This window comes from Pteropus alecto, unplaced genomic scaffold (genome assembly GCF_000325575.1).
Source record: "Pteropus alecto unplaced genomic scaffold, ASM32557v1 scaffold20, whole genome shotgun sequence".
Taxonomy (NCBI): domain Eukaryota; kingdom Metazoa; phylum Chordata; class Mammalia; order Chiroptera; family Pteropodidae; genus Pteropus; species Pteropus alecto.
Window position 1 is genome coordinate 33609162 of NW_006436298.1, and position 19298 is coordinate 33628459.

Genomic DNA, 19298 nt, shown 5'->3' on the forward strand with positions numbered 1-19298 from the left:
ATGGAAACTCCATTATCTCTTTAAACATTACCTTTCCCCTATTCTTTTTTCTTCTGAAAGATTAGAAAGACCGTTGGAAAGTCTCATACTACATCCCATGTGTCTTAATGTCTCAGTTTTCCATACGGAAATTATCCATACAAAAGAAAAAACCCGTTATTTTTTAAAAAAATTTTCCTTTTACTTTACTCAGATCTACCTTTCAGTTTAAAATTCTCCCTTTAGCTGAATTTCCTCAAGCCTTCCATTTTAATTTTCAATTATTATTTCATTTCTAAAAATTCTATTTCTTTTAAAAGTGAATCTGTTCATTTTGGGTAGTTTCTTTTTCTTATATATTTTTAAATAATTTTTTTATATCTTTGAATGTATCAAATATTAATTTTGTATTATATATTATAAAATCTAATAATGAAGACTTTGAAGATGTAGATCTATTGTTTGTTTTTTTTTGTTGACTTGTAATAATGGTTTATTTTGTGATTTTAGATTGAATTTATATTAGCTGGCACTCTATTTGTGGGGTTTCTTTTGAGGCTGGATTGAGGGTTACCTTTCTCCAGGAATGATTTTTGTCTGCTTTTGTCAGGCAATGAGCATGACAAAAGTGAATCCTTTTAAAAATGCAATTATAAGCAACATAAACTATGCTAATAGTGTAGATTCAGGTACTAAACTCATATGAATGGTAGCCAGTGGCTATTAATTCCCATGGTTTGCAGAGGAACCTTAAACAAAAAATAAAACAAAAACATGAATAGCCAAGGCTGAAAATGGTAATTTTTCTTCCTGTCTGCCTCTTCAATTTTTGTTTTGTTTTATTTTAGTTCACTGTTTGTAAAAGGCTATTGCCTTTCAGGGATCTTGGTTTTATGTGAGGTGCACTCTGATTCAGTTCCCCATTATTCACTGGCCCAAAGCTCTTTATACATTCCTGAGGCTATGGTGATCAATATAGTTTCCCATATTCTGGTAGTTTCCAAGCTTATCTGTCTAGAGGTGAAGGATTCACATGCATCAGCATCACTGAAAGGATCTTCTAAAATACAGATTGCTAGGCCTTATTCTCTGAGTTAATAGGTCTGAGGTGGGGCTCAAGTATTTGTATTTCTAGCAAGTTCTCAGGTGATGTTGATGCGACTGGTCTGGGGGCCACACTCTGAGAACCAGTCCACTAGACCAGGAGTTAGCAAACTTTTTTCTGTAAAGGACTAGATAGTAAAATTTTTGACTTCATGGACCACATGGCTTTTGTCAAAATGACTCAACTCTCTGTTGTAGCAAGAAAGCAGCCATATAAAGTACATACACAAATGCATGTAATCATGTTCCAATAAAACTTTACAAAAATATCTCTAGCTATGTTGGGCCAGGGGCTATGGTTTGCTGACCTCTGGTCTAGATTTATGTCCCCATTCTGATCTGGCCACAAAAGGTTTTTTTCCTTTCCTGCAGGCACATCCAGTCAATTAAAAGGGTTTAAATATTTTAATAAAAACTTTTAAATGTTACCTAGCAGAAAATCTTTCAGGATCTTCATCTGACTATATTGCCAGAAATAGAGACCTGTATTTAAATTTCTACCTGTTGAAAGAATTCAGGGCAAGACTTTTCTAGTGGATCCGATTTTTTTCCGTAAGTCCAATCTCTTTAGTAGGCCATGAAAAGTTTATGATTATTAGCTCTAGAATCTTTTCCGACTTTCTGCCACTACAGAATATATCCTCCTACTTTACTCATTTACCACAAAGGCCCTGAACTTGCCTTTTCTGTCTCATTCCCTCATGCCACTGTACATATTTTTTTCCATTTTTCATGTTGCCCTCCCTTCATTCCCCACAGTAAGTTCGGTAAACTCCTGCTATTCCTCAAACTCTTCTTAAAAGCTTCTCCCCAGAATACTTCTTCACTTATTTTATGAGGCCATCATTACCCTGATACCAAAACCAGGCAGGGACAATACAAAAAAGAAAATTATAGGTCAATATCTCTAATGAACATAGATGCAAAAATCCTAAACTAAGTCTAGCAAATCTAATACAACAATACATTAAAAAGATAATACATCATGATCAAGTGGAGTCATCCCTGGGATGCAAGGATGGTTCAACATATGCAAACCAATCAATGTAATACATCATATTAATAAAAGATAAAAAACATATGATCATACCAATAGATGTATCATAAAAAACGTTTGACAAGATAAAACATCTATTTATGATTAAAACAATAAAATAGGTATAAAAGTATCTCAACATAATAAAAGCCATATATGACAAACATTCAGCTAATGTCATAATCAATGGTGAAAAACTGAAAGCTTTTCCTCTAAGGTTAAGAACAAGACAAGGATGCCCACTCTCACCGCTGTTACTCAACAGAATATTGAAAATCCTAGCCAGAGCAATCAGCCAAGAGAAAGAAATAAAAGGCATCGAAATTGGGAATGAAGAAGTAAAACCGTCACTATTTGCAGATGACATGATTCTATGTGTAGAAAACCCTGAAGACTTTACCAAAATACTATTAGAAACAATAAACTAATAAAGTTGCAGGATATAAAATCAATGTTTTTGAAATATCAGAAAAAGAAATGAAAAAAATAATTCCATTTTCAATTGCAACAAAAAGGATAAAATTCCTAGGAATAAACAAAGTGAAGGACCTATGCCTTGAAAACTATAAGGCACTGTTGAAAAACTGAAGAAGACATAAAGAAATGGAAAGATATTCCATGTTCATAGATTGGAAGTATTAGCATAGTTAAATGGCCACATTACCCAAAGCAATATACAGATTTAATGCAATCCCCATCATAATCCCAAAGGCATTTTTCAAAGAAACAGAACAAAAAATTCTCAAATTTGTATGGAATCACAAAAGATTCCAAATAGCCAAAGAAATCCTGAGAAAAAAGAACAAAGTTGGAGGTAGGTATTACACTCCCTGATTTCAAATTATACTACAAAGCTACAGCATGGCTTTGACAGAAAAACAGATACACAGACCAATGGGACAGAATTGAGATCCCAGAAATAAACCTACATATATATGGGCAACTGGTTTTCAACAAAGGAGGCAAAAACATACATTGGAGAATGGAATGCCTCTTCAATAAATAGTGTTGGGAAAATTGGAAAGCCACATACAAAAGAAATTAGATTTCTCTCTGACGCCATACAAAAATTAACTCAAAATGGAACAAAGATTTGAATAGTAATTTGGTTTAAAGATTGAGACAATAAAATACATAGAAGAAAAGAGAAGTACTAAACTTAAGGACTTTAGTCTCAGAGAGATTTTCGTGAACTTGATCCCAAAAGCAAGGGAAATAAAAGCAAAAATAAATGACTGGGGTTATATCAAACCAAAAAGCTTTTGCACAGCAAAAGCAAACAACAAAATAAAAGGCAACCAACTAAAGGAGAGAAGATATTTGCAAATGATACCTCTAATAAGGGGCTAACATCCAAAATATGTAAACAACTCATATAACTCAACAACAAAACAATCCAATTAAAAAATAGGCAGAGGACCTGAAGAGACATTTTTCCCAAGAAGACAAACACAAGGCCAACAGATACTTAAAAGAAGCTCAACTTCACTAGCTGTAAGGGAAACGCAAATCAAAACCGCGACGAGAAACAACATCACACCTGTTAGGGTGGCTATTACCAATAAGATGAGAAAAAACAAATGTTAGAGAAGATATGGAGAAAAGGGAATCATTGTACACTGTTGGTGGGAATGTACATTGGTACAGCCACTATGGAAAATAGTATGGATGTTCTTCAGTAAATTAAAAATAGAGCTACCGTGAGACACAGCAATCTGTCTTCTGGGTATCTACTTCTAAAACTCAAAGGCACTTATTTGTAAAAATATATGTATCCCTACATTCATTGTGCCATTATTCACAATAGCCAAGACATGGAAACAACCTAAGTATCCTTCAGCTGATGACTGGATAAGATGTGGTGCATATATACATTTGGAATATTACTCAGCCAAAAGAAATGATGAAATGTAAGTTGCCAGTTGTGACAACATGGATAGGTCTTCATGCAAAGTGAAATAAGTCAGATGGAAAAGGACAAAAAAGTATGATTTCACTCTTTGTGGGAGATAAAAACAAGAGAGCAAAATCAAACAAAATGGACTCATAGGACGAAGAGGGTAAAGGGGGTCAAATATATGGTGACAGAAGAATAGACTTTAGGTTGTGAGCACACAATGCAATTTACAGATGATGTATTATAGAATTGTATACTTGAAAGGTATATAATGTTAACTGCTGTCCCTCTAATATATTTAATTTTTTTAAAAAAGCTCCTCCTCTGTGATGCTCTTCCTTCCCAAAGGTGCTACTCTGTCCAATGGTTGCTTCCTCCAACCACACCCATTATTACATCTGATATATTTCACGGCTATTGCTAATTTTCAAGAGCAGGTCCTTGCTACAATATGAGCAACTAGAGGATAGGCTCTTTAAATGCCCAGTGCCTGGCATATTTTTTTTTAACTCAATAAGTATATTTATTTACTTTTGAAAACTTGAAAACATGGCTAAATAAATGACTGTTTCGGGAATGGGATTTGAAACAAACCACTTGTTTAAACCCTTGAAGTTTATGTTATCTCAGTAATCAAACCAAATTAGAATCTCCTAAACTGTCTTATTATTTTCAGTTAGTCAAACCTACGTAAAGTCCATAGTAAAAACATAAGGACCTGGACTGCTACATGCCTCACACCCAACTGGCATCAGGGAGGCCATTTATTCTCTCTAAAATAAATCAAAAGACACGAGGTTTTGTTTTTCTTTTATTGCAACCCATTGCAAGGTCAAAAGATTCACAGAAATAGAGAAACTACAAACTGGGTGAATTTCCTTTATCCACTCAAAAAGACGTTAAAGACAAAGGACCAGAATTTTCCACTACAGCAATGTATTTTATAGTCTTTATTCTGAAAATACTGCTGACATTTTGGAGAGGATAAAAAGCCCTGCAATAAACATGTTCACATATATTTATGACATTCTAAGCAAAAAAAAGAAACTCTATATTGCCCAGAAAAATCATTTTAAGCCTCCTTGTAAAGCATCTAATGAGAACACATTCAACAACCATCATAGGATCACTCAGGGTAATGCTTTTTCTGGTTGTTTTTTGAGATTAATGCTTTGAGGCTAGATATGATATTTCTACAGATTTCTACAAAAACACCAAAGCAGTTTTCCAGGTTATGTTGCATCAGGCTTTCTGGATTAGCCAACAACTTAAAGAATTAAGTGCAAGTCCCCTCCCACCACCCACCCCAAGCTGAAGCATGTTATAGTGCTGTACTTTAGATTCAAACAACGCAACATTAAACAAAAATCAATTATACACTTCTGAAACCATTTGACAACCAAACTGTAACACTCCAAAGATTATTACAACTTTGAACTGAAATGGCACCATCTATATCATCAATGGCTCTTCCTTCTTTTGTCTTTTTTAACTATTTAAAATATAGTGTGACATATATAAAAATTAAAATTTTGCTTATTCACTCAAGCTACTATTACTATACATACTGTCTTATAAATTAGTTTTGGATTAAAAACCAGTTAAAATATTATGATTTAAGATATTTTTTCAATGGAGGGGAAATGAATATGAAAATGATATAGTTTGATATGTAAGAACTGCAATTTATTAATAGTAAACAGCTTTTTTTCTTACACAAATTTTATTCCCTTCAAGTTAAATTAGTAACCCATTTAGTGATTTAAAAAAAAAAAATACCCTTGGTGGTTACTTACTAGATTTCCCTAACTGGGATTAAAAGCAAAAAAAGATGCCACAGCAGAAACATGTTGACATAACAAAAGAAAGAGTTGTTTACATTTTTTGGAGTCATTATGAGTAAGTGAATGGCATTTGAATGTAAAGCTATTTCTTGTTTCTTATGGCTAGTCTCATTTTAGCAATGTGGTTTAACAACTCAAACTTTAGTATCACCGTTAAAGACCAAAGAACAGCTATGTCCACTTTGGGGAAGAATAAATAGCAAAACTCACAAGTCAGGGTTTTGTACCTAGCTCTACTGGGAAAGATAATCACTCTTTAGTGTAAAAAGGCTCCCTGCTGTCTTGATTATAAACCTGGACACAGGAAAGGTTAGTTGAGCCTGAGTCCCTAATATGAATTAATTGTAAAGATGTGTGAAATCAAAACTTATATTCATTTACTGATAGATATTTTCTTAACTGAAAGGTGTCAATCTTTAAACAAAGAAATGCTTATTTCTGACAAGTGTAAACAGAATCTTAATGAAAAGATTTTATAATATTTCTTCTTAACTCATACATTAACCAGCAATAGACTTTTGCAGTAGCATAAGAACTATTCAAAAAATAACATGCATATATCCAAAAAACCTGTTCTAAAGCCCAAAGCAAAGCAAAGCAAAAAAAAAAAAAAAAAGATTGTCTACTTACATCTCACTCATTAATCTTCTATTGTGACTCCCCCCAAATCTCAGAAATATAATTTCATAATTACCCAAATTAACAAAAATAATTAAGTGATCTGTAGATTTTTAAAAAATAACTTCACACCATTAATTACATTGGTGGCTTTAATGTGGATAATGCTAAAATTAGCTCCAAATATCATTAAAATATATCCAGACCAGTTACTATGCATGAAATAAAAGCTAACATAATGTTAACATAAAACCCAACTAAAAAATGTATTACTCAACAGAATGCATTTGTAGAATAATGAATAATTAACTTCTGTGAGCTGGCCAGAGGAGTTCAGATTGCTGCCTCCACAGAAAAATTTTACAAAAGGCTTTATCTTCTCTAGTCCCTAAGTTGCCTACCAGATAGCAAGCTGGCCACCTGTGGCTGACACGCTCTCTCAGTGGCCTGGAGAAAGGCCCCTCTGTCAGAAAATGATCTAGAAAGAAACTGCCCTGATATGCATATGCGGGCACAGGTGCATGCATATGAGAGAGTGTGAGAACCTATATGTGTACATGGACTTGAAATTTCGAAAAGGTTTCCAGGCTTCTAATTAGTGTAACCTCACCTATGTTCTGGTTGTCATCAGTAGACATGCACAATTCTATCTCACCAGAAAAGAAGGCAATAGCCTGCATTTTGGGGTATCATCAAGTGGCAGTAATTAGAAGCTCGAAATAATATATTTGATTTTTTTTGACTCCATGGTAGGAACAGAACATCTTTCTAGAGAAATAAGCCTTCGAACTGAAAACTAAAAGGTTTCCGGCTTTCACAATCTTTAATTTTTAAGAAAAAACCCAGCTCACCTGAGAATAAATAGCAATTGCGCTTATGCTGTGCAGTATGCAAACGAGACACAAATATACACACTTGGGTACACACATAGACATGTGACAGTTAAAACCTTTCCAGGAGACCACCCACCCCAAATCTACAATTCCTTTCTGCCCTGCTGAGTGATCCAAGTGGATCTAAGCCTGGGCAGGAGTGTTAGGAGGAGGCGGCAGACATGTTGGGGGTCCAGCCCATCTGATAGGCTCTCTCCAAGGTCCTCTTGCAGTCCTGCAGGACGGTGCTGAAGGTGATGTGAGGGTACTGCTGCACCAGCTGTTCCACCGTCACTTCATTGACCTGTAACCGAAGAAGAGCCACCGTCATGCACAGGGACCACTGAAACGGCCAGCTGCCCACGCCCACTGGCATGACGCTAATGGCGCTAAGAACCCCCTCCCCCCATTCCTTCTCTGCAGTGTTTAGTGAAAAGAGCTGTGTCCCTTTTTGTCTGAACTCCCTGGTTTCCTATGTACTACATATTCCCTTACTGACTTTTTAAAAGACATATGATATCAAGAAATCAACTGTGTTTTCTAGAAGCATAAATGACTGTGACTTGCTGAGATCCTAATAGTGTCCATTGAAAATCTAGTGCTTGGGAGGTAAGGCTGCAGTAAGATAGCATTTGAATGTGCATTTGACTTAGTCATCAACCTGACAGAGTTTTTAGGACAAAATTGTAGATTGGTGGAGAGGATACACAAGATTCTAGATGGAAGTGTTGGGAGAAAATGTTGATTTTTCTTCCCTTTAAATGTTAAGGTATTGCAAACTTCAAGACTCTTTGTGAAAAGTGCTGAAATGTGAGGAATCAATAATTAAAACATACATGGTTGGCAGGTCAGGGATGGCCCCACTAGACCTTAACCATCAAAGATACCACCTTGATTCTTGATTAGACAAGGCAATCAGACAGGCCTAATTAAAACTAACACCTTTACAATTGCTGTGCTGTGAAGGGATTAATTTGTCAATTATTTTAAAGCTGATTGCAGTTCATATCACAGAAGTAGACAGCTTCCTTCATCCTTTAGATAAATAAATGATTAACCTAAGAACCACAACTTTTAGGTAGCTTTATTTAAAATCTTTATTGAACATCTGGGCATTTTCAAATACATCAATATTTCATTTATACTAAGTAAGCTGGTCTGAAAGAAAATACTTGTGAAACACATTTTTGTGCTCCCTCTCCATGTCTGTCCATTATTGAAAAAGATCAGGACCACCAGGAAAAGTCTTAAACAGCATCAAACCCTTGCTGTTTGCTTTGAAAGCCTGCTTAGAAGTATGACGACTATGACATTCAGTCATCTGCACTATTCTAAAATAATATGGAGTTTTCTGGGTGATTTGGAACACTATGTTACATACAATGTTTTTCTTTTTTTAAATTGAGAGTTGGTATTTCAATATTGTATTGATGATAACCTTTGTCAGAATATCTCCCTATTCAAGACTTGCTTGTATTTAAATCAATGTTTATTCCAAATTCAACCAAGCCATACGATTAAATCTTTCTATAATGTAGATATGATATATAACATTTTGTTTTCAAAAATGAGAAAATAATTTTGAGTAAAAAAGAAAAACTGATATATAAATTAGATTTGAGAATATCACGAGTTTTAAGCAACATAATTTTTTATTTTTTAAATTTAAATTTATGTTCTAAGTCTTGCTTACGTTGAGGCAGTTTATAATAGTACACTTAGAATGTCATATATCATTGAGCCCTGTATATCTCTCTAGCATATTTTTGATACTATCCAGTCACCTAACCTAATTTCATATTATCAGGCTGTCCAAATTCTGTCTGGCCTCAAGTCCTATGCACATGCTGTTCTCTTTACCTGGAATACTTTTTAATGCACTTCCTCCTTAAAACCATCTTCTCATGCCTACTTTCCATTCATTTAAAAAAAAATTAAATTAAAGTATATGGTTGGCATACAATATTATATTAGTTTCAGGTGTATAACACAGTGATTTGACATTTATATACTTTATGATGTGATCACCTTAAGTCTACTAGCCATTTGTTACTATACAGAGTTATCACAATTTTATTGATTATATTCTCCTTCACTTATTTTGTAATCTTTTTTTTTAAAAAATAAATTTATTTATTTAAATTAGTTTCAAGTATACAGTACATTAGTTAGACATCTATAATGTTCATAAAACAATCCTCCCTATTGCTCCCTCCCTCCTCTGGCCCTCCACGTAGTCATCATATTAATGCTAACTACATTCCCTCTTCCATGGTCCCCAAGCCCGTGCCCAACTATCAACTACTAATTTGTACTTCTTTAAGACTTCACCCCTTTCTCCCAGCCTCCCAATCCCCCTCCCCTCTGTCCATCACCAAATTGTTCACTATATTTGTGAGTCTGTTTTTGATGAGTTTGTTCTTTTTGTTCCTTAGATACCGCATATAAGTGAAATCATATGGTATCTATCTTTCTCTGTCTGACTTATTTCAGTCAGCATAATAACCTCTAGGTCCATCCATGCCATTGCAATGGTAGGATTTCATTTTTTTTTAATGGCTGAGTAATACTTCATTGTATATATGAACCATAATTTCTTTATCCAATTACCTGCCGATAGGCATTTAAGTTGTTTCCATATCTTGGTTATTGTTTCCCTTCACCTTTTTAACCCTACTCATTCTTGAGTTCTTAAATCCCATGTCATTTCCCCTGGTAATTCTGATCACCGCCCTATCCCCACTCCGCTCCCTTAAATTAGGTAAGGCTTTTAGGTAATTCACTCTTCCAATATTGCCTACTTTTCTTGCATAGTACTTATAAAGTTAGTTAGTGATCGCTTTGCTCTAACGTAAGATCCATAAGAGCCACGATCATTTTTTATATCCATGAGCCAGGCCCAGTTATCAGTGAATAAATGATAAGACGATAACAAACTACAAATAAAACATAGAAACCCAAGAGCAAGGCAAAGCCAGACACTAATGTACTAACCACAAAGACCAACAATTTCCTGAGGAACCCACATTCAGTTCAGGAATTCCCTTCTTCAGGAAGCCTTCCCTAAGCAAGTCTAGCTCGTCACCCCTTCTCTGCGCACCCATGGTTGGCACCCTGCAAGGTTTGTCTTTTATTTAAGCACTTTCATATCGCACTGCAATCATCTCTTTACTTGCCTCTCTCTTCTACCTGAATAAAAGCCTCTGCTTTTATTTTTAAGGCTATTGAGCAGTGCACAAAAAAGAGAAGAAACATGGCAACCGTGGTTCATACCACAGACTTTAGAGTCAGCCGAAAACGGCTTTGAATCCTGGTTTCACTTTACTCCTTTAAGATTTGGTTTTCTCAACCGTAAAAACAGGATAAAAGTAATTATATCATAAGACTGTTATAAAGGATTAAAAGCAATGATATGCCTAACACTGTGACTAAAAAAGGTCCCCAAATGGTAGCTCTTATTATTACAGTAGGCACGGTTGTCAAATGTATGAGTTAATTAACAACATGTTAAGGCGACCAATTCTCTACAGTGATGCTCAGTATTTTTCTACTCCTGAGATATTTCAGAAATAAACCTTTATAATGTAAGTTATAACTTTCAAAATAAAATAATCACAGAGCAAGAAGTAACCTTTAATTTCTACTTCATATACAAGAATCAATTTTATCTTAATGCTCTCTGGAGGAGATTCCAGAACTTTCTTTAATAACACGCTCCAGGCTTTCAATGATCCATTCTCTGGAAATCCTCCCTTTTCTTTACCTGATGTTCCCCATGCGACAGTTAGGTTACCTTCTTCCCTCCTAACAAACCCAGAAGGATGTAGATCTCACTAAGGGAGAGCCGAAGTCACTTGGTCAGAGAGAACCCTCAGAAAACCTGTACCACATTATGAAGGAAGTAAACATGCTCCAAGACACTTAACATGCAAGGAACAACTAACTAAAAATAGATGAAACAAAGTATGGAGAAGGGAAAACATTTAAACCCACCATAAAGATGGGGACGTCTTCCACAGTACATCTTTTCTAAACCACTCAAGAGCCTGTACAAAGTTTTACACCTAGGGTTAACAGGCAATTTGCTTTGGAGGTCCAATTTTGAAAAAAGAAAATATCTCCATGTGATAACTATTTTGCAGGAAGAAATACAATTCATCTTATGCAAACTTGATAGACGAAGATATGGATTTATGAAGTATGTAAATAAGAGAATAATTGTTTACTTTAGTAAAGGCTTTCATGGGAGGGTTAACTTATTTTGTCAGCTCTCTTAATGTGTTTTATATATCCTTTTATTTATCAAAATTCAATTTTCCTATTTCTCTTATATAAAGATAAGCTATACCTATACTTGAAAATATAGACTGTGTTAATTCTCTGGCTTTCATAGGTTATGGGCAAGAATAGACAGTACTTTGGCTTTGTACTGCTGTAGGAAACATGGTACTGGTAATCCTCTGTGGATATAATGTGTCTTCGAAGCAATCTTTTTTGCTAACTGTGCTCTGTAAATTCTAGAAAACAAAACAGTGGGGGAAATTCAAGTATTCCATTTTAGAGCTTTGTTGGGTAGAAGTTATTCAAGGAAATACATGTGCTCCCACTAGGGAAAGTTCTTTCTTTTACTTATAGTGCCCCTGGCTATATATTGTGACAAGTTTTATACGAAAGTCATTTACTCAGAAGTACAAATTATGCTCATCCCTTTGTATAGACTCTATAAGCGTTTTGGTGCCTTAGAGAAGGAGTTCGGCGTAAGACATCGGGAGGGTCCACGTCATTTTAAATCATTACGCCTACATACAAATTTTGCAGACATTTTGTCATACACAACTCCATTTGCACGAATAAAAAGAACTGTTCTCTGTTCCAACTCATAAAATGTATGTAATATAAAAAAACATTAAAGATGAATTTTAAAAAATTTCCCCATGATCCCCAGTTTTCTGTATGCAATTTCTTTTCCTCTTGCTAAAAACTATCAATGGCAACTCCTATACTACACATGAGATTTGAAAAATGCACTGTATCTTCCTAAAGAAATATGCAGCGGTGTCATTTGAAGAAATTACTCTGATTAAAGGGAGAAAAGCATGTACCATGGGTTTTTTTTTTTTTAAATATAAGAAAGATTGGATTTTATAGTTCTCTCCAAAGACTGTATAACCATAATTTACTTTTTCAAAATTATTATAAGTCTTTTTAAGATAGTAGCAATTTGTCTGGTATTTTAATCTATTTTGAGTTAACATGTATTAGCACTTTTTGAAAATGTGAGGCAAATTGCTGTGTTAATTAAGGTAAATCACACCATAGCTTCATTCTATTATTGCTGCTATTATGGAAGGATGAGGAGAGCACCTTCAGAATTTTCGAGATTCAGTTGAACTAATTTATCTAAGACCATCACACCATTTCTTTACCTCCATATGAAAAGTTTCCCCAGAAGGTTCCAGATAAGTGTAAGCCTAAGCCCGAATTATCTCCTCAATGATACCTATTGTTCAAAAAAACAATTTCTGATAAAATTTGCTGAAGAAACCATTTATATTAAGCGATTCTTATTTCTTCTTTGACTCGTGTTTTAAAATAGGACATGTTTCTTGTTGGGGGTAAATATTTGACACGTGAGTCTATTAAAACCACACAGGAATATAATACAGGCACATCTCGTTCTACTGTGCTTCACTTTATTGAGCTTCACAGATGTTGTGTTTTTTTTACAAATTGAAGGCAAGACCCTCCACCAGCAAAAGATTACAACTTGCTTTATTGTGATACTCACTTTATTACGGTGGTCTGGAACTAAACCCGCAGTTTCTCTGAGGTATGCCTATAAACCACTAAAAATCGCTAATTTTTTTTTTTTTTTGATGGAGGGAGAAAGCATCCATGCAAAAAGTGAACACTAATTAAAATACCAACAACAATAAAATGTATTACATTATACTTAGACCATAAGTTCCCTGACAAGAAGGAGTACTGTAGTCATCTCTTTGTTTTCAGCCTTATACACACTATCTGGCATATTCTTGTCCCTTAGAATATAAGCCCATGAGACAAGAGTTTTGGTCGTTTCTGTTAAAGCATCCATGCAAAAAGTGAACACTAATTAAAATACCAACAACAATAAAATGTATTACATTATACTTAGACCATAAGTTCCCTGACAAGAAGGAGTACTGTAGTCATCTCTTTGTTTTCAGCCTTATACACACTATCTGGCATATTCTTGTCCCTTAGAATATAAGCCCATGAGACAAGAGTTTTGGTCGTTTCTGTTTGCCACCAAACCCCTAGCGTCTAGAAAATGCCTAGAGGTGAGTGAATAATCAATACTTGTTGGCTAAATTAATATAGCAGTTGTTTAAATGAGTACGTACTGAGTAAATAAACAGTACTGCATCAGAGACTGTGAAGGAAAGCTCACCTTGTTCCCAGACTGTCCCAGCTAGAGTGGTAGCAGTCTCTAAAGTCTTGACATTATGGCAGCTCCAAACTCCTTTCATCCTTTGGATTCTTTGTGCTACTGTCCCTTCCATCTGACATCACCAGGTCAGATGAAAGAGTTCCAGATACACCTTTCCTGGGTTTCCAACAATTTTGTACAGGAGACCAAAGCAGCTCATGATGGTGACTCAGCAATTTTTGCTGGGTCATGTGGCTGTCAGGCAATACTCAGGAAATGACTAGGCTAGACTTCAGATTAATTGATGGCACCTTTCTTTATTGGAGATCAATGATTAGTACATCAGCGGGGTAATACTGAGAAACATGCTAATGGCCACTGGACATGAGCTGGTTTCCAAAACCTTGCAAAAGCCCACATGGTACAGAAGATTTAGCATTTTAGCTTGCAGCATCAGCAGCCTGCTCAAGGTGGCAGGCCCAGGAGGGCCCCAGAGAAGACTATGAAATTTTGTGACATTTCAGGTCCCTTCTGATGTCACAGTTACTTAGTAGCACAGGAGAAGTTGTGGACAGATCTGAATCAAATCAATGTTATTCTTATTTTTTGGGCTTCAGGAATTCCACAAACCTTCACTGCTACCTGGGTGTAAATTGAAATCTGAGGGCCTTTTTGTTGTTATTGCTGTTGATTTCATTGTCACCGTGGTGTTTGACATTTGTTGCCCCAGGGAGCATGTTGATAACACTGCAACAGGATGGTATAGTCTCAGAGGAGGAAAAGTTCTCCAACCAAACTTGCCCTGTGCTCCTCACTGAGAAACACTGTGCTCATCAGTATCAGGCTCTCATGTGGCAGGGGATAAATCAAACACATTTTTTTTCTCTTCAGCATGGCTTATTTTGGTGAAATACTTGAAAATAATTTGTTAATTTTTCATCCAAATGGCTAATAAGGCAAAATGAAAGTATGTCCATATTCCACCGAGAATGGAGGAGGAAGGGAAAAAATATTTAATAAGCATCTACTATTTTCCAGGCATCTAAGCATTAACAACCCTTATTACAGATGAACTGTGGCTCAGATAGAATTAGTATTTCACACCGGGTCACACAGCTTCACTGACATTCATTTTCCAGCTAGCATTAAGAAAAATGATTGCAGTTTACATATAAATACATTTCAAAGTCCTTTACAATCTCTTTAACATAGCTGCTTGGTGAGAAAAGAAACTACAGTGGACCACACTTGGCCTACAGAACATTCTGTCATGGAGCTGTGGAAACATGATGGAGCTGTAAGACTAACCAGGGGCCTTTTGGCCAACTGCTCCATGCCATGAACTGCATTGCTTCCTCTCTTCTCCCCACCCATCAAAACGTTTTTCTGTGTCCCAAACGTAAGGTGGCTGACAGACATGGTCCCCACACTCTTAGAGCAGGGAAAATGAACAATGAAACCAGCAACAGCAAATCCTAAGGAGTGCTTTCTAGGGGAAGTGCAGGTTCTGTGGACGGGAGAACTTAGTGTGCACCTGATCTTCTCCAGGAGGGTTGGAAAGGGCTTCCCAAAAGAAGTGACACTTAAGTGGTGTCACTTCTGAAAGACAAAGAGGCATGGGCCCGTGTACCACATGCACTAAATATACACATATTTTTCAGGGATGAAAGGAAACCGGCTCATAAGCCAGAATAAAACAATTAATCTGTCCTTTACCTTGAAAGCCAATGTTTCTCCAGCTCATCTAACACACTCAAGTGTACAACTAAAGTAAGGTCTTTTTTCAAATAGCACTTCTCTGAGGAGGTCTGTGGGTTGGTAAAGAAAATGGATCCCCTTATCTGCAGGTGGGAAAAGCAGGGAGCCCACAGTATGTCTGTGAAGGTGTCACAAATAGCACACTCAGCTCCTACCTCCTAATTCAGGGCTCTTGCCCTCACTGCTGTTTTGTCATTCTTCCCAGGCTCCCTGGGCAATGTCACTCACTGCTAACAGCCCCAGAGGCTGACTCCTGGCGGCCCAGAGGCAGAGTGCTGTCTCTCAGGCAATATGCCTCCGGAGTCTGCTTCTCTCTGCTTTCCTCTGCTCTCTGTGAAGCTGCACTGGCTATCTGTGAAACCTGGCATTCACCAGGTGCCAGTAAAAGTCATCCCGGACAATGCGTATTCAAATGAGATCCAACTGCTCTTTCAGCAAGTGCCCACTGGCCCCAAGATGGGCACCTATTAAAATGGGTAAAATAAGGGTAATGTGGATTTGAGCAATACCTCAAATTTCTACGTAAATGAGATGAGTTATCTAAATGCACTTTAAAATATTTAAATAAGACACTAAAAAAAAACATAAAAGAGCAGACAATACATTGATTTTTCTTTCTAGAACCTTGCTGAGCCAATAACATGCACCAGCTCTCTGCAGGCCTAGGTAGATTCTTATGATTCTTTTTACCTCCCTTTGTGGCAAGACTTCTCACGTCCATGTCTAGATGACATGCCATATCCTGGTGATGTTTCTCTATGGTTAGAGCTCTGAGGTCTGAGACACCAGGAATTTGGCACCACTTTTACAATCTCTCACCTCACCTCTTTCTCCTTCTCTTTCCTGGCAAGGCTAAGCTTGCTAGCAGTCTGGAGGAGGATAAAGCAGTAACTCAACAGGCATGAACGGGCTGCAGGCAGAGCCCACAATGAGGGGAAAGGGTCTTCTCTAGCTCGGTGTGGGCCATGAAAATGATTCTAGGTGTGAGCTAGATTGCCTTAGCTGCTCGTTTTTTCTTTATTCTGCAGGAAATTTCTCATTCCCTTCTTTTCCTCTTCCTTTCTCAGTCATATCCAGGATACCCAGGCATTTCTCCATGAACCCATATTGAATCATATATAACAATTTCTTTTTTAAGCCAACAGCACCCGGTATTTCCAGGAGGTCTCCCATCCAAGTACTAACCAGGCTTGACCCTGCTTAGCTTCCGAGATCAGACGAGATCAGGCACGTTCAGGGTGGCATGGCTGTAGACTCATATAACAAATTTCAATACATGTTTATTGATGTGGGATGAATTAAACTGTGTTTGCAACTGAGAATACAAACAAAAACACAGTGGTTCTCAGCCCAAGTGCTCATTAGAATCACTTGGGGAATCTTAAAAATCCCAATGCCCAGGCCAGATCCCAGACAAACCATATCCGAATCTTGGAGGAGTGGGACCCAGAGAGACATCAGTGCTTTTGAAAGCTCCTAGGAGATTCTCAGATGCAGCTCAGGTTGAGACCTGCTGGTCTAAAGCTTCCAGCTGACAAGCCTCTAGAGTATGCAGATGATTTCTGCACTTGGGAATCTGAAGGCAAAATCTGAACTAAGATTGCCGAAAGAAAACGAGTGCTCATCCGCATGCTGTGCTGCCTTCCACACTGAGCTCCGAGTCAGGGGATCTCTGGAGAAAAGAGACTTACTCCTACAGCTTATTAGTCCATCTTTTCCCCCCCAAAATATTAATCACTTACTGAAATAAAAGGTTTATTCTTTGAATATGGTAAAAACAGACTAGTTTCTTCTCCTTCAGCATTGGTCTCAGATTTCTAGTTGGACGTAGCTAAAGGAGACCACTAATTGACCTTCCCAACAGCTCACGGAAGGAAAAATCTCCCTAAACGCAGTTCTCATATGCACTTATTGATTCCTCAAGGGGCCACCCTGAGGCAGGAGGAGAGGTCTCACCATGATTAAGTACTTATTATAAATTTAAGAAAAGTTGATTATCTTACTGGAGCCTAACTACGGGCGTCAGTTGATTACAGGTCATCCACACGAAATAATATGCCTCATGCATAAACTTCATACTCATAGTCTGAGGCCTTTAAGGATATATTTCTTTAATATTGAAATAAGAAATATTACTCTTGGGAGGCAAAACACTCATCTAAAAATCTCAAAACACGGAAAGAGATAGATACTGAGAATGCAATGAACCTGACAGGGGCTGGCTCATAAATTCAGTCAACTTTGTCAAATGTAGTCATTCCATTTCAGAATCTGCAATGATTGGAAGTGCTATGCTCTGTCAATATCACAACAGGCCTGGCTTCATGCTGTCTCTTTTTCATGAAATGTGGGTTGCCTGTTAACACCAGCACTGCTTCTATTCACTTGAATTAGCATAGTGAGAAAGCAGCAAAGGACCAGGGAGGATGGGGATCACAAAAATGCCTGCAGTGTTAAGTGAGAATTGGGGCTCACCAACCCGAAGCCTCTAATTAGAGATTAGTGTGAATGGAGTCTGATAACCAGACTGCCAGAGAGAAAAATTAGTGACATTTTCATTTCCTGTTTCACCAAGCAATCCTCCACCAAGAAGAATGTTTCAAGCCAAGTGTAAGCTCTGGGTGGTCAGCCTTGCATAGGCCATTCCGAGGCTACAAACTGATAGCCATGGAATTGACCCGTCCTGCAAATCTTTGCTTTTTTTTTTTTTTTATTTACATGTGCGGTGCAGATGAAAGCCAAAAAAGACATGTGTGAGACACAAGGATGGAGAATGCCATTTGGGGAGTTGTCTGTAGTGCTCTAAATGTTTCAGCAAAAGATCGACTATTTGAGAAAAGCTGGGCCCTAATAAGATAATTAATGTAGTCACTGAGTGGTAAGTACAATGTATTTATGGAAACACATCTGGGTGTTTCTAAATTAAACTCGCAAAATTAAGCCGAAAAACACAATTGTTCGAGAAAACTCTCAGAACTAAAAAAATGTGCTTTCTCTTGTGCTTAATGGCTTTCTTGATTTCAGTTTTTATTTTCTTACTGATATAAAGCCTAGGGCAGTGGTAATTACCAGTGGACGCCTGATGAAAAAACTTCTTCCTAAAACTGCAGACTCTATCAGGTAGATTTTATGGACTTGACTTGTTTCCCAAAACAAATTCATTATCAGAAAAAATTTGTTCTGCATGAAAGTGATCTGTAAATCTGTAGATTAAAAAGAAAAACCCTAAAAACAAGTAATATTTTTGGTTTTCAAAAGAGAGACTACATAAATCAAAGCATTTTGGAGTTAGCTTCTGAAGGGTGGTAAGTCCAACCACATATCAGCTGCTTAAACTCTGTGACTATCTTGAACCCCAGGAGCTTTCAACTACACTCAGAATTCCCCAGTTACATGAAACTGAAATTAAATCCAAGGTGTCATCTTTCTTAATCAGTTATTTATTCCCCTTTGTCTAAGTACTTATTATAATCTAACACATTAATAAGAGGCAATGGGATCTGATGTTTTCAAACTTGCTTTTAACCGTACAATACTTCTGCAAACCAAAATATTAAATAAGTAAATAAACCAAATAAAATAAATAAAACAATAAAAACGGAGTTGCTCTGGTTGATGTTAGGTGCAAGGAGCAGGCACCCTGCCCTCCTAGCCACAGGCTCTGAGGAACCTCTTTGGAATCTTGGGGCTACGCAGAATGCAGATGGGAGACATAATCCAACCCATCCATTCATCTGTCCTTCCATCATCCGATACATATTTGTTTAGCAACTATTAT

General features: G+C 36.8%; 1 protein-coding gene and 1 pseudogene across 1 annotated transcript in view; both read right to left on the reverse strand.

Annotated features, from left to right (window-relative positions):
• Positions 1–4811: 4811 nt before the first annotated feature.
• The window catches only part of FBXL17 (F-box and leucine rich repeat protein 17), a gene marked incomplete at its 5' end in the record, with an annotated part of 440618 nt that continues 426131 nt past the window's right edge, over positions 4812–19298 (reverse strand). The window contains one exon of the mRNA XM_015590345.2: positions 4812–7654. Within this exon, the coding sequence (XP_015445831.1) occupies positions 7514–7654 (141 nt within the window). The remainder of the gene's footprint in view (positions 7655–19298) is intronic.
• LOC112480701 lies at positions 16657–16775 on the reverse strand (annotated as a pseudogene).